The sequence below is a fragment of the Pinus tabuliformis genome, chromosome J (assembly GCF_031772625.1).
Source record: "Pinus tabuliformis cultivar Carrire ecotype Pingquan chromosome J, CPIR1, whole genome shotgun sequence".
In the NCBI taxonomy this organism is placed as follows: Eukaryota; Viridiplantae; Streptophyta; class Pinopsida; order Pinales; family Pinaceae; genus Pinus; species Pinus tabuliformis.
The window spans coordinates 797,495,904-797,517,834 of record NC_142295.1 but is presented as its reverse complement, the minus strand read 5'-3'; the positions used below and the strand labels follow the sequence as shown (position 1 = coordinate 797,517,834).

General features: G+C 41.0%; 3 protein-coding genes across 4 annotated transcripts in view; 2 read left to right on the top strand and 1 right to left on the bottom strand.

The window, feature by feature from the left end:
* Positions 1–6,549, top strand: part of LOC149229129 (uncharacterized) — a 69,359-nt gene extending 62,810 nt beyond the window's left edge. Inside the window, exon 3 of the mRNA XM_089380959.1 lies at positions 6,404–6,549. Within this exon, the coding sequence (XP_089237085.1) occupies positions 6,404–6,549 (146 nt within the window). The remainder of the gene's footprint in view (positions 1–6,403) is intronic.
* Positions 6,550–11,444: 4,895 nt separating this feature from the next.
* On the bottom strand, positions 11,445–12,164 carry LOC149229128 (uncharacterized). The gene has a single exon (XM_089380958.1). It carries the CDS (start codon positions 12,162–12,164, stop codon positions 11,445–11,447), a length of 720 nt encoding a protein of 239 aa, XP_089237084.1.
* Positions 12,165–13,476: 1,312 nt separating this feature from the next.
* LOC149229127 (co-chaperone protein p23-1-like) lies at positions 13,477–17,459 on the top strand. 2 transcript variants are annotated; one of them, XM_089378490.1, is made up of 6 exons: positions 13,477–13,645; positions 16,168–16,354; positions 16,476–16,638; positions 16,749–16,786; positions 16,888–16,954; positions 17,057–17,459. In XM_089378490.1, exons 1-6 carry the CDS (start codon positions 13,641–13,643, stop codon positions 17,164–17,166), a joined length of 570 nt encoding a protein of 189 aa, XP_089234616.1. In that variant the 5' UTR covers positions 13,477–13,640; the 3' UTR covers positions 17,167–17,459. The 2 variants fall into 2 exon arrangements, with proteins under 2 accessions (XP_089234616.1, XP_089234615.1); XM_089378489.1 differs by having other exon boundaries at positions 13,481–13,645; positions 16,740–16,786.
* The last annotated feature ends 4,472 nt before the right edge of the window (positions 17,460–21,931 follow it).

Sequence of the window (21,931 nt, the reverse complement as noted above, 5' to 3'; positions counted from 1 at the left end):
AGAACAAATAGATACAATAGAAGAAGGAAGATTTTTTTTTATGGAAATACAAATCTAAAGTAAGGTGGTTGTGGGAGGGAGACAAAAATACAATTTTTTTCAACCACTCCACTTGAGTTCGCAGGAAACCTAATAGAACGATAGGATAACAACTAGAAGACCAAAAATAGATTAAAATGGAGTTGGTGATTTTTTACAAAGATCTACTCAATAGACTTGATTTCTAGCAAGAATTATGGGGCACAATATGTTTAGAATTGTAGCTTTCTATTGAGGAGTCATGTTAAATGAGAGGGGTTCTCTCTAGCATTTTCTTCTTAAAGGAAAAACCAAATTGAGATTACTTTTCCCAGACTACACCTCTAGCCTATGTGTTATTTGATGAGATCATTATCTTAACTTGTGGAATTAATTTCAAACAATCTCAACACATTAGCCCTTGATCCGGATTTAAACAGGAACGCAACAAATTACAGAGATAACCATATACACAAAGATGCAGCGGAAATAATACTTCATTTCATTAATGGAAAATACTGAAATATGCTTACAACCAGAAATGGAAATAAACCAGCTAGGGCGATGGTAGCTTATCTCTGTGAAGAGATGTGATGGCTACATGCCTCTGAACTGTGTTACAATGAGGCTCGAAGGCCTATTTATTGTTGAGAAACAATGGAAAACCCTTAACATTCCAAAACCTAACCCTAGGAGATGAAACGCCAAACTGTGGGCCCCGTTTGGGGTAAATTGGTACATCAACTTCCCGGGGTCGTAACTTTGGCATATGATCTCCGTTTGACGCGTACAATAGCTCGTTAGAAAGATCTATCCGAGTACTATCATTGTTGGAACGGGCAACATCGGTCCATACCCATGTTGCCCCCGGATTCCCCAAAAAACGTCGTTTAGGGCCTCAAAACGGCTCCGGAAGTTTAGGACCCGAAAAACTGCTAAAAATAGTAAGTTGTGCTACAATTAAGGAAACTGAAAATGCTGAGAAAGACAATGGTGGGGGTCCAGGTGGACTTGGCAGGTGGCCACCAATATCCACCTGGATCATTCCTCCCCCCTTAGGAAGCAATGGTCCCCATTGCGTTGAGCTCCTCCATGAGATGAGGAAACTTTTGCTGAACTTGTTCCCTGGTGAGCCACTTGCCCTGTTGAAGGAGTTGGCCTGCTTTGACAACTCGATACAGTTGGATATTCTGTTGGCGAGTGTTCTTGATCTGTGTGTCCATGATCCGATCAGTTGCAGCTTGTTCCATGCAATCTGGATTTAATTCTGTGGGTTTGAGCTGTTCTGCAATGTCGGATGTGTCTAGCAATGGTGGAAAGTATGGTCGAAGGCGGTCCACATTGAACACTGGGTGCAGGCCAAGGAATGGGGGAATGCTGAGCTCAAATGCATTGTCTCCCATAGCCTTAGTAATGGTGTAAGGACCATATCGGAGTGGTCTCAATTTCCGATAGGCTCCAGTAAGGCGTTCCTTTTGCAAATGCAACCAGACTTTGTCGCCCACCTGAAACTTGTGTGGCACCCGGTGTTGATCATGTCGCTGCTTGTACTTGGCATTTGATTTCTCAAGAATGTCATGGACCTTCTGGCGAATATGTTGGATGCGCTCAATGAAGCTGGTGGCCTTATCTGTTTCGGACTGGACATGAGCTGAATTCATGTGAGTAGCTGCAAGTGGCATGGCCACATCAATGGGGCATAGTGGCTGGAATCCCAAACCCACCTGAAAAGGGCTATGGCCAGTGGAGCTGTGAAGAGCTCGGTTGTAGCTGTGCTGAACATAGGGGAGGCTCTCGTCCCATGTGCGTGGATGCTTTGAGTTATACATGCGCAGAATGTGCACAATCATCCTATTGACAACCTCTGTCTGGCCATCAGTTTGAGGATGGAAGGCTGTGGACTTCGTGAGTTTGGTGTCCAGCATTGACCAGAGACTGGACCAAAATGTGCTGAGAAACCGACTGTCCCGATCTGAGATGATAGACTGTGGGATCCCAAAGTGCACCCACACTCGTTCAAAGAAGAGTTTAGCAGTGGCTTCTGCTGTGATATTCTTCTTGCAGGCCATCATAATGGCCATCTTCGAGAACCTGTCGACGACCACAAAAACACAGTCATTTCCATGCTTAGTGGAAGGAAGGCCTGACATGTAATCCATGGAGATGGATTCCCAAGGTCGACTAGGGGTAGGCAACGGGGTATAGAGGCCGTGCTTCTTAATGGTCGGTTTGGCAATGGCACAGGCAGTACATGATCTGATGTACTTCCCAACATCCTGTCGAAGATTCGGCCAATAGAAATAATTTTGCAGTACTGCCACTGTTTTCTCAACCCCGAAATGCCCAGCAGCCCGACTGTAGTGTGCTTCCCAAATCATCTTGGCACGCTCGCTTGAAGGAACACAAAGGTGACCGAGGTGGCATAATAGGGCATCCTGGAGGTGAAAATCTGCAACATGCCGACCCTCCAAGAGTGTCTAGTATGTGTGGCCGAATTCTGGGTCACTTTTGTAGAGAAGTGGCCAATCAGAAGTCTCGTGCCCACAAGAGTTGAGCACGGTGGTTAACGCCATGATCGGTGGTCGACTGAGGCAATCTGCAACATTATTGGTGCTGCCCTTCTTATACTTGATATTCAAATGGAACTGTTGCAGGTATGTAGACCACTTCTGATGGCGGTCATTCTGCAATTTCCCTTGGGTTTGTATGAACTGCAGGGGTCGGTGGTCTGTGTGGATGACCGTTTCCTTCCCCAAAATGTAATGCTTCCATTGTCGGCAGGCCTGTACAATGGAATACATCTCTTTATCATAAGTCGGGTACTTCCGGACTGTGTCTGAAAGTGTTTCACTGTGATATGCCACTGGATGTCCATGTTGAGTAAGGACTACCCCAATAGCATAGTCAGAGGCATCTGTCTCGACCTCAAATGGTTGTTGTAAATCTGGTAACGCGAGCACTGGTGCCGTGCAGAGGCGATCCTTCAACTCCATGAATGCCTTCTGTTGAGATTCAGACCAAAAGAACTTTGCTTTAGCCCCTCCCTTGGTGACTTGACTCAAGGGCCAAGAAATATGAGAAAACCCCAACACAAACCTGCGGTAGAAGTTGGCAAGACCTAGAAAGCTGCAGAGCTCTGTTAGAGTGGTTGGAGAGGGCCAATCCCGAATGACTTGGATCTTGGCTGGATCGACATGCACCCCCTGTTCATCAATAATGTATCCCAGATACTGAACCTGGGTCATGCCAAAAGTGCATTTCTCCAAATTGGCACATAGCTTGTGTTGCCGCAGTGTTTGGAGAACCTGTCGGATGTGGTGGAGGTGCTCTTCCCAACTCTGGCTGAAGATCAGAATGTCATCCAAGTATACTACTACAAAGGAGTTGGTGAATGGCTGCAAGATTTCATCCATTAGCCTCATAAAGGTTGCAGGAGCATTCGTCAATCCGAAAGGCATGACCAACCATTCGAAGAGGCCCTCCTTGGATTTGAAGGCAGTCTTCCACACATCAGAGGGTTCGATTGGTACCTGGTGATATCCTGACTTCAGATCGATCTTGCTGAAATATTTTGCCCCTTTAGTTGGTCTAGGAGGTCATCAATCCGCGGGATCGGGTACCTATTACGGACAGTGATCTTGTTCAGCGCCCGATAGTCAATACAGAGTCTCCACGTCCCATCCTTCTTCTGTACCAACACGATCGGGCTCCCACAGGGCGATGAACTCGGACGGATGTGACCTTTCTGCAGGAGCTCCTGAATCTGCCTCTTGATTTCATTGTTCTCCAGAACGGAGCGCCGATAAATTGGTCCATTGGGTAGCGGCGCACCTGGGGTCAGATCGATGGAGTGCTTGACTTGACAGTGCAGAGGAACCCCTGCCGGGGAGGTGAAGATGTCCTCGTACTCCTCCACAATCTTGTCCATCTGTAGTTGTCGTGCAGAGGGACCCCGTCTGGAGGCCGCGGCCACTGTCTTCTTCTTTCCTTGAGGGCGTATCATCAGGAAAACAAATTTCCTGGTTTTGGAAATGATCTTACTGCATTGTTTTGCAGTAATCAAAGAGATGGCGGCAGGTGGTGCTACCTCTAGTATCCTGAACAACTTATTTCCCAATGTAATAATAACAGCACGGGGCCTTGATTCATACACAGCATGTCGCTTCCACAAGTATGGTTGTCCTAGTAATACATCACAAACTTCAAGGGGAGCAATGTCACACAATACCTCATCCGTGAAGGGCTTGATGTTGTATGGAAGGCGACACTGCTGGCTCACGCGAAGATCTCGTCCTTGGTGAAGCCACCCAATGGTGTATGGTTGTGGATGTGCTGTGGTCGGTAAGCCCAACCGCTTCACGACCTCTGCTGAAATGAGGTTCTTTTGACTCCCGCTATCAACAATGAACTGTATCGGGGAGCCCTTTACCCACATCTGGGAGTGGAAGAGACGCTCCTCCTCCTCTGGATCTTCGGGTTCATTTTTCTGGATCTTTGCGGTAGCAACAGTGGCGCTGGGATCCGCATCAATGATCTGCTTCCCTTTTTCATACCCCTTATCGGGTTCTGACTCAGAGTCGGAACATGCATCTGATTCTGAAACCTTTAGCTCAGCCACCAGTGACTGCTTGGCCCGACACTCACTTGTGTTGTGAGTGGAGCTCTTATGGAACTCGCACCATTTTCCAGTGTCCTTTCTCGGCTTCGCGGCGCTGTTCTTTGCTTGCAGCTTCGGCTGGTTGTCTTGGGCTGTCCCGCCTTGGCTTTGTCCTTTGTTCTGTGGTTTAGGGGCACCTTTCTCCTGCTTTGGATTCGCAGATCCAAAGTCTCGCTTCTTTTGTTTAAACTTCTGCTCGACCTTGACGGCATATCGGTATGCTGCGCCGAGCGAGGGGATGTTTAGGAATTGTATTTCTTCCTGGATGTACTTGTGCAGGCAGCCACGGTATTTGAGTATCAAATGTTGCTCCGAATCCTTGATACCCAACTTTGTGCGAAGGGTATGGAAAAGATTGGTGAACTCCGGCACGTCTTGGTCCCTTCCCTGCCGCAGCGTGGTCCACTTTATGTATTCATCCTCATAGCTTCCAACAAGGTAGTACTGCTCCTTGATGGCATCCCGGAACGAATCCCAGGTGGGTGCGGCTGAAAATAGTGAGCCAGTACTTTCATCCTTCTGCTCGCAGTAGGTTTCCCACCAGTCCTTGACGTGGGGGGCTGCTTTGAGAAGAGCAAAAACAATCTTTTCCCGACTCGAAAATTCATGAACAGAAAAATAACCCTCTAGCAGATTTAACCATTTATCTACGGCATCTGCGTCTATCTGACCCTCGAATATGGGGATTTCAAAATTAACTTGTACCTTAAAGGGTGTGGCGTTTCCAGAGTAGCTGCTGGAAGCCGATGCGTTGCTTCTGGGTAGCCACTGAAGGATCTGGGCAAAGCTGTCCATCATCGCGTTCCGTTGTCGCTCGAGGGCTTCTTCGAGCAAGATTTTGATGGGATCTCCTGCCCCCTCGTCTTTCTTCTCGTCCGCCATGGGAGGCCGTCGGGATTTGCGAGGCTGGTCTTGCAAAGGTTCAACCAGTTCAAGCCCTAACTCCTTATATCCCGACCTTGTTGGGGACATGCAAAGAAAAACAGAGAAAAAGCAGACCGCTCTGATACCACTGATCCGGATTTAAACAGGAACGCAACAAATTACAGAGATAACCATATACACAAAGATGCAGCGGAAATAATACTTCATTTCATTAATGGAAAATACTGAAATATGCTTACAACCAGAAATGGAAATAAACCAGCTAGGGCGATGGTAGCTTATCTCTGTGAAGAGATGTGATGGCTACATGCCTCTGAACTGTGTTACAATGAGGCTCGAAGGCCTATTTATTGTTGAGAAACAATGGAAAACCCTTAACATTCCAAAACCTAACCCTAGGAGATGAAACGCCAAACTGTGGGCCCCGTTTGGGGTAAATTGGTACATCAACTTCCCGGGGTCGTAACTTTGGCATATGATCTCCGTTTGACGCGTACAATAGCTCGTTAGAAAGATCTATCCGAGTACTATCATTGTTGGAACGGGCAACATCGGTCCATACCCATGTTGCCCCCGGATTCCCCAAAAAACGTCGTTTAGGGCCTCAAAACGGCTCCGGAAGTTTAGGACCCGAAAAACTGCTAAAAATAGTAAGTTGTGCTACAATTAAGGAAACTGAAAATGCTGAGAAAGACAATGGTGGGGGTCCAGGTGGACTTGGCAGGTGGCCACCAATATCCACCTGGATCAGCCCTTCGATTAATTCAACACTTAGCATGTTTAACAATTTTACTTCATTCAGAGTTCTTTTAACTTTAATAATATACTTTTTTTTTTTACAAGAACGGTTATGGATTGTATTAATGGGTCGGTCTGAATACCAATTTTCTGATTACATTAGGAGTGGGCACGATCCAATTGGATTCGTCCTTCTAAGATACTATGAGGTTTGCTTTCCACTTCCAGCTCCTTTTGTGATCAACTATTGAGCTTATTTCTGCAATTTGCCCAAGTTTAAATATACATACAAAAAGCTTTAGAATTAAACAAAGAAACATATCTGCTGAAATGATTTAAGGAATTGGGACCCATGTTTCTTCCCCGTCTCTTTTCATTGCCGCGGCCGATAGATGTGCAGCTTTATTGGCTTCAAGATTTGCCTCTTTGTTATTGTCTCTTAGCACGTGAAAGTATTTCAGATTTTGGAACAACTTCGCCATGCTTCTGATTCTTTGGATCAGCCTTGCTAATCTTAAATCCCGTGGTGTAGAATTAGTCACCATGAGTTTTATGATCACTTCGGAATCCCCAAAAATATTTGCCTCCTTGGCTTCCAGCTTCAAGAGCAGCTTGAGTCCTTGGTAGAGGGAAAATGCCTTAGCTTGGATGTTGGAATTGATTCCTAGACCCCAGGCAAACTGGAGGATCGATGTACCATCAATGTTTTTAATAACTCCTCCTGCTCCAGCGTTGCCCGGATTTCCTTTTGCTGCCCCGTCGAAGAAGAGGGAGTGCACCTTTTGCTTGAGGATCCAGTTTTGAAAATCCTCGCTATTTTTTCCCCTTATTTGCCATTCCTCGGGAGGAACCATGCTTCTGATATTTTGGTGGAATTGCAGGTTCAAGGAGGTCCCCCAATCTATGTCTAGCTGGCTGAGGTTTGAGTCGTCTTTTTGTTCTCCCAAACATTCTTTTAATTGAATCTTTACCTTGGCCGCCACCGTCTTGGCATTATGCTTAATGCTTCTGAAGATTCTGCTGTTGCGCTCTAGCCATAGCTGCCAGAGGCAAATTTGAAGCAGTGATGCCCAGGCCGCTTTGATCACTTTATTTTTAGGAGAGGGTCCAGGATAGCAGATTTTCCAAGTGGCGAACAGATCTATTATAGAGGCAGGGAGCTCGAATTTGGGGTTCCAATAGTCCATCAGTTCTCTCCAAACTTGTTTGGAGAACCTACAATTGAGGACCAGATGCGTGGCACATTCCTCAGATTCTTTGCACAAGGAGCACCTGGACGGACCGTAGAAGCCACGCCTTTGGAGTTTGTCCTCGGTTAAAATTTTCCTGTGGCATAGAAACTAGCAAAAAATGTCAATTTTTGGCAACGAAGAGATACCCCAGATAGCCTTCCACGGGGCCGGGTCCGGAGGCACATTTGGGATTGCAGCAAGGTGCGCATATCCCTGGGCAACTGAATAGCCGCCCGACAGATCGCCCCAGCCTCGCCTATCTTTCCTGCTGATGTGCGTGGGTGCAATCCCATTCAGAAGCTCGCGGAGGTGGATGGATTCTTGGTGGAGGTCTGAAGGCGGATCCGACAGACTCCAACCCGCCCATTGCATTCCGTTCCATGCGGATATGTCCCATAGTTTGGTTTTTCCAATTGCCGTCAACCATTCTTTCAACGTTTTCACCTTTGGGCAGTCTCCTATCGGCTCACGGTCCATGATACGATCATTCCATATGCTTATTTTTTTCCCGTTTCCGGGAATCCAATAAGCTTTGGATTGAATCAACGGGGCAGCTTTGGAGCAGAGGCTGACGAAAGGCGAGGCTCCTTGAGGTAAAGGTCCATCTAAACATCTCAACCTCGTGCCTTTGAAGTATTTTCTCCAGAGTGATGTCTGTGCCTAGCCTGGTTTAGGCGCAATTAATCTCCAGAGGAGCTTGGCTCCCATTGCTATGTTCTGCAGAGGGAGCTTCTTAAAATTGAGCCCTCCCTCCATCTGAGGTTTGAGGACGGTCTCCCATTTAACCAGTGGGAATCTTCTCTCATTGTGTTTACCCCCTTTCCAAAAGAAATCTCTAATATATTGATCCATTTTCTGGAGTATACCAATGGGCGCTAGAAGCACTGAGAACTGATATAATGGGATGCTGCTAAGGATGGCTTTAATGAGAACGGTCTTGCCTGCCATATTTAGCCAATTAATTCCCCATGCCTAGAGTTTGCTTTTAAATTTTTCTACCTGTGGAAACCAATCCCTGCTATAGGCGCGCTTGAGGAAAATAGGTAGTCCCATATACTTGAACAATGTCCATTCTGAGGAGGCTGCAAATCCTAGGCATCTGGTGATGGTATTGAGCAAAGAGGGCGGAGTGTTCCAGCAGTAAGTATGACACTTACCCTTGTTGAGACTGCTTCTAGACTCCATACAATACTCATCAAGCGCCTCTTTAAATCTTCTGGCTGAATGGATCGAAGTTGCCCCAAGAAGCAGAGTATCATCTGCAAATAGGGCGTGGTTTATGTTTTGGAACCCCCTCGCTATGGATATCCCTGAAATCTCCTGCTCTTGCATTTTTTTGTTTAGATGGAAACTGAGAACTGAAGCTTGAATAACAAACAACAGAGGAGACATGGGACAACCCTGTCTTAGTCCTCTTGTAGCTTTAAAGAAACCTGCAGATCTACCGTTGACTAAAGGAGCAATCCATGGTTCCGAGATACAAGCCCGGATCCAATTGATAAATCTCACCCCAAAACCAAATTTTTTCAAAACATTCAAAAGAAAGCTATGATTAACTCGGTCAAAGGCATTTGCTAGATCCAGTTTGATAGCCATACCTTGTTCTTTGCGCTGCTGACTTGACAGAATTGCCTCTTGGACTAGGATGAAGTTGTCCACCAAATGCCTTCCGTGGATGAAGCCTCCTTGGTTCTCTGGAATGACTTTAGGAAGAATATGCTTCAACCTGTTAGCAATAATTTTTGTGATCAACTTGTAGCCAATGTTACACAGGGATATGGGGCGAAACCTATTGAAAGAGTTGGCTCCCTTTTCCTTGGGAATGAGAGCAAGGAAAGAGGAGTTAGTGCTTCCTCCTAATTTATGGCAAGCCTGTGATTTTTGAACCATTTTATATAAATCTTTCCCCACTATGTGCCAGCAGGTTTGGAGAAAAGAGGCGGAAAAACCATCAGGGCTTGGGGATTTATCTGGGTCCATAGCATAGAGGGCACTTTTGACTTCTTCCATTGTGACTTTGTTTTCTAGATGATGATTCATCTCGGCAGATATTGAAGTGGGAACCCCGTCCAACAGACAAAAGTTCTGGTGTGTATTCGTCTCTTCACTATACAGGCATTTGAAATGTTGATGGGCTGCATGTTTAATACTTGCAAAGTCTTTGTGTATGATAGCGGCTTCTTTAATTTCAGTTATGGAATTGAAACCTTTCCTGGCTTCAGCTTGTTTGTGAAAAAATGAGGTATTTCTGTCGCCTGCCTTTAGCCAAAGACAGCGCGATTTGATCCTCCACGTTTCCTCTTCGGCCAGACATGTTTTATGATACTGCTGTTGGAGATGAATCTCTTTGTCTAAGATTTCTCTAGACATATATGCCTCTTCCGTGATCAATTGATGGGCGTCAAGCTGATTTTGAATAGTTTTCCTTTCAGCTGCTGGATTGGCAAGAGATTTGGCCCAGCACTTTAGGACTGATTTCAATCTCCTGAGTTTTTCTTCCCAAATATAAAATGGAGATCCGCTGACTGGCTGGGACCAGCTTTCTTTGACAATCTGCAAGAAGCTGGGTTCCTTGATCCACAAAGGACTAAACTTGAAGGGAATGGGGCCAAGGTCAGTGTGAGCTCGAAGGATTAGCTTGATTGGCTTATGATCAGAGGTGCTACAGGGAAGAATGTGCATGCTAGCGTCTAGACCAAGCAAAAGAAAGGAGCTATGCACAAAGAATCTATCCAGCCTTGCTGCAATATGGCCAGGACCTATTCTTTTATTGGACCAAGTAAACTTACCTGAGACAGGCTTGATATCTAGCAGATCCCAGTCTTGGAGGAGATCTTCTACCCATTCCCTTGCCGGGTCTCGCAAAATGCAGTCTCCTCGCTTTTCAGAAGAGTGCAACATGATGTTCAGGTCACCTGCTATGATGACATTTTCCAGATTGCCCAGATCTGCTTGCTGCCTTAAGGAGTCCCAGCAGATCTTTTTTTCTCCAGCATTGACCGGTACATAAACGTTGAAAAGACAAAAGATTTCTTTTGTAATTAGATGCTGCATCTTTAACATCACCTAGTGGATGTTTGATGCCTTTGACACCAGCGAAACCCTGTTTTCATTCCAAAGAGTACCCAACCCTCCAGAAGCTCCTCGGGCTAAGACAACTGTTGCATTACTCTTTTTCCAAAGTTTTTTTCTTACCTGAAGAAAATCTGACTCCTCCATCTTAGTCTCCTGGAGAAGGAGTATATCGGGGGCCTCTATTCTTATTAGATTTCATATAGCCTCTTCTTTGATTTTGTTGCCCATACCCCTACAGTTCCAGGAGATTATCTTCATTATTTACCTTTGCTCGGCTGGGCTCCCTTGGAGCCTTGATGCTGATTTCTTACCATCTTCGGCTTTTTTGCTAACAGCTTCTCCAAAGTTGGTTGACTGCCCTGTAGTTTATCTTTGTACGTTTCATGCTCTCTTTTCTCCCGATCCGTTTTGCGCCCTCTTGTAGATCTCCTTACAGAGGATTGGGATTCTCCTATTTCTCCTTCCTCCTCCGAATCTTCTGATTCTTGATCCTCCTCCTTGACTACATCGGGGGTTCCTTTTGAGATTTCTGCAGCTCCCGTGTCTTTAAAGTTGGGGGGTTGGGAACCTTTGTCTGGGGACACTGGCTTTTGAGCTACCACTTCATGGGAGTCCTTTGGTTGGGAGCTAAGAGGATCGAACCGGTTCTCTGGGGTGAACTTGGGCTGGGTCTGTTGGATCTGTTGAACTGGATCCTGCTGAGGGCCTTTGCCGCTAGTTCCTCCCGGCTTCTGGATCTTAGAAGACATTTTGGATCGTTTAACTTGGTTCCAGCCGACCTCCTTCCCTTGAGCTGCTTCGTTGACCGTTGGGCAGTTTCTGGCGAAGTGCCCATAAACCTAGCATTTCCGGCATTTGAAGGGCAACTGTTCATAGTCTAGCTTCTGCACATGCGTCCAGCTTCCTACTTTGATTTTGATGGCCTCTGGGAGCCCCTCCTCCAGATCCACCTCAACGTGGATCCTTGCATAGTCATATTGATCCTTGCTGTTCGCTCGGTCTATGAATTTCCCCAGGGCATTTCCGATGTGCATCAAAGAATCCCAGTTCCAGTAATGAACTGGGAGGTTAGGAAGCCTAACCCATACCAGGACAACTTTGGGTACGTCTACTGCTGGATCGAAGTCAGGAGTCCATTTGTTCAGATACAGACCCTGGGGGCCCATAAAGTAAGGACCGTTTCGGAAGATCAGATCTTTGTCGTCTTTGGAGGTGAATTCAAAGAGGAAGAATCCTCGCCCCAGAAAGTATGAGATCACACTTTCTTTGATCAGCAGCGACCAGTTTCTTTTGACCCAACTCTCTGTGGTTTTGGGGGATGGCCATAGACCAGTGAACTGGCCTATGAGAGCCCGCTCGGACAAGGACAAAGCAACCTGTATCGGGGTTGCCGGAGGAAGTGAGATCTCAGGGATATCATCGAGTTTCTTGACGAATTTCGCCGCTTCTACATTTTTCTTCTTGGGTAGCCCATCCAGAAGCCGGCTGAACGCCTCAGCTGAGGAGATCGTCGACGGAGGAGGAGAAGGAGGGGCCTGAGGAATGCCCAACACCTCCATGTACGCTAGATCTGGCTTGACAGCTGCTCTTGGACCAATCAATCCCCCATGGCCAGAGGGGCCTCGCTCGGGCAGATCCGTGACTGATCGGGCTCACACGCAGTCAGGAGGATGCGCAGGGATCAGGAAAGGCCGAATAGGGGCCGAGCTGGGGCGTGGAGCAGCGCTCAGAGCTGATCGCAGTTCTATTGTTATGGACGTGAAAGATAATTGGTATCAATCTTCAAATTTTGTTAACTTCAATATATACTTCATAAACAAACAACTTCATAATAACCATGAACAACAATAAACGTACAAGTACACAACAATATGCAAAGGGAGGGGAAACTCCCAAACAAAGCTTCCCCACAATCTTCTATTACGTTAACTTTAGTTTACAAAGGCATGCCTTGGACCAAGCCCCAAATGACTTGTTGTCACAAGGTAGCACAACTTTAGAATGTATACACAGGTTGGGCTGAACCCTTATGTAGTTCGCTGCCAAAAAACCTTCAAAACTTCGACAAATTTCATCAGGTTTGTGTAGCCTTAGTTCGCACGACTAACTAGCCAATATCCAAATTTGTGTGCTGCTTATGCACCTTGCACCTTAATCAATACCAAAACCCAAGTCATTACAAAAGCTCGGTCTTTCGACTGTCCATAAATCCTTCAGAAAACTCGTACGTTTCTTATCTCGTCTAAACGAGCCGCATACGTCTCAACTCGTCTCATTGGGTAAGAGCTCATTTTCATCTGACGTAAAGAAATATTTTAATAACCCAAAAAGTAGAGATATCAAGTTTCTACCTTTATGAACCATCAACAATCGAGTGGTGTAATAGTTTACTTATTTCCCTTAAATAACCTTAATGAATCGACCTTTATTAACACATAACAACTAAAAATTGATGCCCTAATTAATGATTAACGATTAAATTAATATCATAAATTTTGCCCTCACATAAAAATAAAAAAATATTTTAGGTAAAGTCATTACTTTTATTTGAAAAGAGATGCAAAGTGTTAAAGAGAATTGATACTTGATATCACTAGTCACAATAAAATGTAACAATATGCTTTATGTTCGAGATAGCACATGAATGAATTAGTAAAGTAAATTTGCATCACAACAAATACAGTGGTAAATTCGTTACGTATATGGTAAAAGGATGAGAGAGAATCAATCGAAGAGGCGGCATACAACTTTTTAGTGATCCCAACTAACGTACAAGGAAATGATGACGTGGCACTCTACGAGGGTTTGATATGGTAACCATGATCACGGCGGGAGCCTACCGTATTGTTTCCGTCCGTTTATCTATGTCTCTGGCACCTTCTAGACCTTTCACCCTTTTAAATTTATAGGCTCCTCCTCCGCCTCTTCTCTTTGCTATTCTCAGAAGCCATTCTGTCATCGGTTTTGCTGTATTTTCCCCGGGAGTTTTGAGGATCGAAGCGTTCTCTGTCGGTTTTACAGCTATTTAAAGCACAATGAGGTAAGCTTCTTGAGCTCAATGAAGTGTTTTTTGAGTTCTGATTATGGCTGCCTTTCGTTTGCTTTATTTGGGGTTTCAAATGTCTTCTGAGGGTTTATATCCTTCAATACCAAGAAGTAGTTTAGTTTTATATGATTAAATGCAACATCGGCGTCCCGGGCTTTGTGTTATCTTCTTTGTTCGAACTTGTGATAAGCCTTTGGCTGGCCCTTGCTTCTTATTTTTATTTAGCATGCATGGAGGGTTTCAGTCAAGGCTTTTTTGATATACAGGGGGCAATGCCTTTATTTCCAAGGATTCTTGGCACTTCCTTTGTTATTTTTTGGGAGTTAGCTGTTTTGTAGGGTCTTAAGAAGAATCCCAAAACATCTAGACAGTGCCAAATTAAAATTGAGAATTGCATTTTTCGATATTGTAATGTAAAATTCAGAAGTATGCAGTAATAGAATGCCACATCACTTCTGGTAATACTAATTTTTCCCTTTCGTTCTCTGAAATGACAGCAAAGCTGATAATTTGTATGATATTGTTTTGTTGGGACTTTCGTGTCTAAGTTGTATTCCCTATTTTGTTTTCTGTCAGTGCCTCTGTTTTTGGCATTCGCATATGCGAGGGGTGAACAAATAGGTGATCGTGCGATTTTAAACAATCAAGTTCTCAATCATACAATTGATTGAGAATGGCTTATAGGCTGGACCCTTAATGTCCATACCATTTTATGAAATTGCATGTTATCAATATAAATAATAATCGGATTTTAAAGTCACAGCAGGGAGCCAGACAATCACTTAATTCGTGTTGATTGGTGGTGTAAGAGGTCCCTTCTTTCTGTGACAAAGAACCTTTTCTGTGTAGTGAGAAAGAACCACCTCTGTGCAGTGATTTGATTCAATTGGTGGTGAGTGCTGGTGTATGAGACATTTTCTTTCTGTGACAGAGAACCTCCTTTGTGTATTGAGAAAGAAAAAGAATCTGATTCGACTCCTATAGTCTAGGGAGGTGTAACTACCCAACACTTCCTGAATTCTCTGGATTTGAGACTGTTGGAAAAACATGTTAGTTAGCAGTTGTAATTGAAACAATGGAAAATGAAGATTTTGCCTCTGTTCACTAATAAAATGTCTAACTTTTCTTATTTTCATTGTTTCCAGAAACATGCCCTGAGGGTATACACCGAAGTGAGCAAGCCAAATTCGCCTAGGTCTTGCGCCCAGCCTCATTCCTTTCCATTCCTTTCGTTTGAAACTCATGACGTATGTTTGTGACCCGGGCAGGATATTGGAACCCTGGTGGACAGCCCGAGAATCTTCGGGTTTCATTATAGAACCAATGCTCTATATATTAAGAATAGAAAACCAAGTCCCTTTGAAGATGCTTTTTTACCTGTAGGTAAAATAATTTGGCATATTCGTTGCTTTCAGCATTCACTTTTGGGATTTATTTACTATAGCTCGATCTCTTGATGACAAGAATGTTACATTTGAAATTCATATCATTAGAAGGGTGTTTAAACTTCATCCATATCCAAGCATGACACTTTTGGAAGTCAATCTTTGCTTCCAACATTCACTTCTGGGATTTGTTTACTATTGCGTAATCTCTTGATCGCAAGAATGTTACATTTGAAATTCATATTTCAAAATATTAGAAAGGTGTCTAAACTTTATCCATATCGAAGCATAACACTTTTGGGAGTCAAACTGTCTTTGTGAATGCAATATCAATTTCCTCCCATGAAAGAGGATTCAGACTTCGAAATTCAGTAGTTGTATAACTAAAACTTATGAAATTTCAGACCATTGGGAACTACTAAAACTTATGAAATTTCAGATCATTGGGTTAATTGATATGGACTGGGAATGTAGATCATCAAAAAGAGAACGTGGATGGCTATATCGGTTTATTGGTAAGGCCAACGTGTGGTATATGGGGAATTAAAGATGTGTCTGTAGAAATATCCTGCGAGAGCTAGATGTGATCTGTATGTATAAATATTCTGCCAGACCTAGATATGATGTGTGTCAAGAGTATGTATTTCCTCCTTGAAAGGTAGTCTTCGTATGGCCTATTGTTCCCACTTACCTTTTAAGTTGAACTGTATGCATTTGTGTTTGGGTTATGCAGTGTGCGTATTTTTAATATTAGTGAAGTCTAAGTAAAACCTTTGTTAAACGTCGATGGTATCCAATGTAAAGCACTTTCATAGCAATACAAAAATATAGGACAATGAGAGGATGGTAGTATTCCAAAAATAGCTTTGACAGTGGTGATTTTCAATTTGTTTTCAAGTGTGGTTAGGTATATATATGTGTGTGTTTTGTTATAGCATATGTTAGGTTTTTGGCTATATTTTTTGTGTTTTCTTTAGGATATGTTTGGTTTTAAATCAGATCTGTTTCATGTTAGGGGAGTGTAAGATTACATCTTGACGGAGGTAACTGTTTTTTATTGTTTGAGATATATCCTTTTATATAACACTCTTATTTGTTAACTGAAATTTGTTGGACTTAACTGATTTTCAGTCGACATCCGGAAGTTAAATGGGCCCAGAGGTCTGATAAATTGTATATCACAATCGAGTTACCTGATGCAAACAATCCAAAAGTGAAGCTTGAAGCCGATGGAAAGTTCACTTTCTCTGCAACTACTGGGCAAGAGCAAACACATTATGAGCTTGACTTTTACTTGTATGATAGGGTGAATGCGGAGGTAGGAAAATAGAGGATATTATGCATACATTATTCATTTGAGTTGTATTTATAGAGTTGAACAATATTTATTTATCGTGAGTCCTATCGAAGTAATACTGACTTCCATTGTTCTTGTTTAGGAAAGCAAAATCAGTGTTGGTTTGAGAAACATCATCTGCATCGTTAAAAAAGAGGAAAAGAAATGGTGGAAACAGTTGTTGAAGAGTGAAGCGAAGCGACTGCCTTTCCTTAAAGTTGACTGGGACAAATGGGTTGATGAGGATGAAGAAAAAGATGCTAAATGTTAGTAAGATGTTTACATAAATGATGTACTTTATTTGTTTATGGTTCCTATGTTATTTATTGTTTATTTCATTTGCACTAACCCCATGTATGTGTTTTAGTGCCTCCAGTCGGGCAGGACATGGATTTTGGTGGCATGGACTTCTCGGTATGTCCTATTCGCTATAAATCTATAATACATTTAGTCAAGTCAATACTTAGATTTTGTTCAGCCATGAACTTATTTTTTTCAATTGCATGTACATTCAGAAACTGGGCATGGGTGATGATGATGACGACCTTGATATTAATGATGAGAATGACGGTGATGCAGATGGTATCTCCTGATCTCTCTGCTAAAATATTATCTGTGACCTATTTAAGATTGTATACTGATTCTGAATTTTTATTATAAAATTTATCCATCATATTTTTGCAGATGAAGAGCCACGAGCAGAAGATGACGAGGTAGTGGAAGAACCAATAGAAGAATCAAAGAAAGAGGCCCACATAGAAGAAGGTGAATCTGATAAAGGCAAGGCAGTGTAGATGTGATCAAATATTTTTTCCCATGAACGATCATCGATCACCCACCAAAGGATGTATGAAAGCTAGAGCAGATATCAGTAAAAAAGTGTTAGGATGTTGGATGGGGGAACATGCGATTTTTATTTTTGCCTATTAGGTAAATCACTTCATCACAATGCTAAAAGCTATGTAGTAATCTTGGTGACTTATAATCTTCACGTATCCGTTGAGAGTATGCATGGATTGTATTTGGAGAATGTAGAACACAGTAGAATTGTAATTACGGCATAAAGTTGATCCTGTAGTTTTGTTTATATGGTTTCCTTTGTATCTTCTATTGGGAATTAGCTATTTGTCAAAGATTTATAAGGGGTTCCTTCGGGATATAATGACGTGACTTTTGAATCTATGATTATATGCAAAAGCTTTGGATTATTTGGCATTCGATCTATTACATTCTTTTAGTTTGTTTGTTTTTATTATTTGTTTTTGCTTTATTATTATTTTGTTATATTAAATCTAGTATTGGCATGGTTGTAATGACTCTTCTTGGTTACGAAGTGTGGAGGTGGGCAGCCAAAGCACTAGATTGTATATTTGAAGTCAAACCCTGATAATAAGCGGCCAGAATATTGGGCCGCAGGGAAAACAGAACATTTCCATTATATAAATGGAAAATGGACAAACCGCAAGGGGTTAATTTAACACAAACGATTTGGAAGTGTGAAGGCACTTAATGAGGCATTTGCGTTATGCAAGAAGAAGCTCGAGGGATGTTACAAAATGTGGGTTTATACTAACGGTTGACGGCTTCCTAACTGTTGGGTTTTTAGCATGAGCTTTTGCATACAGAAAGTATATTCATTTTAAATTTTGCAGCGGGCTACGTTAGCATTCACACTAAAGAATTTCCAGATTTTAAATATCTTCCCATCCCATTTAGTCTTTTAAATTTTGCAGCGGGCTACGTTAGCATTCACAATAAAGAATTTCCAGATTTTAAATATCTTGCCATCCCATCTAGTCTGTATGATTGACTGCATCTCTGCCAGATTTGTATAGTTTGTCCAACTGTAGCCAATGCTTTTTTATGTGTGTTTTGTTTTTTTTTCAATTAATGGGGAAGTTCAGTTAGATTTGAGGGTTGATTTGGAATGTTTTAATTTTTGTTTTCACGTAATGAGTAAAGTTTTAATTTTATGAATGGCTTTCTTAACGGGAGTTATTTTTATGAGTGGCTTCTTAAAGGGAGTTATTTCCAATGATAATTGTATTTATCTTTGTCTTTGTGTTGTATTTTAATTTTATTTTGTTGATCCTTCGAGGAATAAGTACACAATATTATTATAAGAATCCAGGACTGTGAGTTGTGTGCGTCTTCATGACTGGACTTGATTATGGCTATTCTACGATGTCCGTTCCTGTAGCCATCTATATCTGACTGGTGTGATCTGTAGTCATTCCAAGTGTTTTGGCATTTGTTGGTGCATTTGAATAGTTGACAATTGAATTATTTGAGTCTCTGTTAGTCGCATTTAAATAGATGAACTATTTGGAGAGTCTTTTCGCCGAAGGTTTCAGCCCGTGTGTAGTTTTTCTCTCTAGCCTAATTTTAGGGCAAAATAGAATCGCATTCGGGAAATGTATGTTGATCCTTCTCTTTAATTTCCAGATATGGAAAAAGTTCCACGTATTTAGGATGAGAATGACAGGCGGGGCACTTGGTCTCAGTTTTATAAGTTCAAACTACTTTCTCAGATGTGGGTAGCTCTTTTATATGATAAATTTGAACAACTTCCTCTTTTTAATTTTTCTATTTAAAGAAAATCAAACTAAAACTTAACAAATGTAAACCGGGGAGGGAGCAATTCTTTGTAATTTCTACTTATAGATGTATGGCTTGGCCATCGGTCAAAATAGCTTTATAGATGTAGTGTTGCACCATTGGTGAAAGCTTTGAAGTCCCAACATGACCTGGGAATTACGTTATAGTCTATTGAAAGTTGGTGTATATCTGCATAACATCTAATTAAGTTGTTAATATTGTGATTGTTATGAGGATTTATAGTTTGCAGCTTCTTTATTCTGTAAAGCTTTGAAGTCCCAACTTGAGCTGGGAATTATGTTTACAGTCTATTGTTACGAGGATTTATAGTTTGCAGCTTCTTTATTCTGTAAAGCTTTGAAGTCCCAACTTGAGCTGGGAATTATGTTTACAGTCTATTGGTTGTTGGTATATATCTGCTAGTTGCTAATAATTCGATTGTTATGGGGAATTATAGCTTTTGCAGATTCTGTGTTCACTATGCTTTATAGCTGGGGAATTGTCTTAGATCTCAAGCGTTTTTTTTGTGATCTGCATGTTGAATTTTGTATTTCATAATTGGTCGATAATTTGTCACTGGCTTTGGATTTTATTTCTTGGTGAATCATTAGAAGCTAGTAGTTAGTGTCTACTTAGACAGCAACTGCGTCGTTATCACATTTGCTAACTGCACTGCCTATGAGTCGGTAAGCGATTTTTTATTTATTATTTATTTTTTAACAGTTAACCAAGATATTAGTGTAATTTGTTTTTATGTTTTTTATGTGAGGACATGTCTGTTTTGAACATGTCTTCTGTTTTTTTGAATTTTTTATTAAGTCATCAGAAGGTAGCTTTTAGTGTTTACTTCGACACAAAATGCGTTGTCATAACATTTGTTGTCTGCCTCGCGGTCGGGACCCGAATTAGCGGTCGGGACTCGAATGAGCACAGCATAATTATTTTTAAAGTATTTTATTACTCAATTTTCAATTGGATTTATTTGGAGTTTATCCTGCCTCGTATAGATTGATTTTCTGCGTCATACAGATTGATTTTCTTAGATTGATGATTTTATTCATAAACAAATGATATGTTTAAACAAATGATATGTTTAGCTTATGTTTAGCTTTTATGGAAGGAGTTGTTTTTAGTGTAATTTTTTGGACTTGTGGTGAAATCTTGGTTTGTGTTATTTAAATTGGTTTTTTTGATTGTATATATGGATTCTGGTTTTTTGATTGTATATACGGATTCAGGGCATTTCGATTGTGCATGAGTTGTTTTTAGTGTATTTTTTGGATTTTCGAGTACAAAAAAATTTGTGGTGTAATCTTGATTTGTGTTATTTAAACTGTTTTTTTAATTGTATATATGGATTCAGGGCACTTCAATTGTGCACGGGTTACCCATCAAGTTTTGTGATTTCAATAAATTTCTGCCTAATTTTAGAGAAATTAAATTAGAAAAATTTACTGAAAAACACTGCTAAAAAATCACAGTAAAGACACTTTGCTTATTTATTTTTCTTTGTTTGTTTAAATTTATATAAATATTATAAATAACTATAAAATAATAATAAAAATGTAATATTGGGAACATAAATATTGAGAAAATTCATGTAAATAATTCTGAGAGATTTTATTTCTGCAAAATTTGTGTAAATAATTCTAAGGGATTCTATTTTTACAATTGATATATGTTGAGCTCATATGCCAAAGATCGCACTCTTCACTTGAATTCTATTTGCAATGGATATGTTAAGTAAAGTCATATGCCAAAGGTTGCACTTCTCACTTGAATTTTATTTGCAATTTTTCTTTGTTTGTTTAAATTTATATAAATATTATAAATAACTATAAAATAATAATAAAAATGTAATATTGGGAACATAAATATTGAGAAAATTCATGTAAATAATTCTAAGAGATTTTATTTCTGCAAAATTTGTGTAAATAATTCTAAGGGATTCTATTTTTACAATTGATATATGTTGAGCTCATATGCCAAAGATCGCACTCTTCACTTGAATTCTATTTGCAATGGATATGTTAAGTAAAGTCATATGCCAAAGGTTGCACTTCTCACTTGAATTTTATTTGCAATGGATATGTTAGGTTGCACTCTTCACTGAATTCTATTTGCAATGGATATGTTAAGTAAAGTTATATGCCAAAGGTTGCACTTTTCACATGAATTCTATTTGCAATGAATATGTTAGGTAAATTCTTGGGCCATATAAGAAGATTTCCATCCAAGAAATGGGTGGATCTGAATAATTGTTAAAAAAAAAAACAAATAATAAAATTCTATTTAGTCATTAATATGCTAAGTAAATTCTTGGGCACAGAAGAACATGGCCATCCAAGAATGTGTAGATGTGAATAATTATCTAAAATAAAAAAAATACAACATTGAAAACACGAATACTGAGAAAATTCGTGTAAATGATGTAACTGTAAATTTGAAAAAACAACATAAATGCTCCGCTGACACTGCTCAAGATTGGTTTATATGGCTAGGACATACTATATTTAAAAGGTAGTATATCTATAGGGTAATGGGTTTTTATTAATAAAATAGTAGTGTTATTATTGTTTTGGTAAATTTAGAGCTTGGTTTTGTAGCGATTTAAAGTATCCTCTATTTACCCAATCCAATTCTTATTTCAAATTTAGTAACATACTTAATATTCAATATAGTATCATATCCAATATTTACTAGTTTCAAGTATGAATGCAAAATTTTTCATGGATTATTTGAAGCTAAAGGTCACACTTTAATAGCTAGTTTCAAGGGGACAAAGCAAAAGTTCATTAATAAAAGACACAAATGGATGCTAAATGGGTGATTGATTTGTTTGGCATTCAGAGAGGCTAGGATGTAACTCAAATATAATTGTGTTTTTACATTAAGATTGATTATAAATATATACATGGAAGGAGAGACTCTTATGACTCATCTCCTGATGTCTCTTTATCT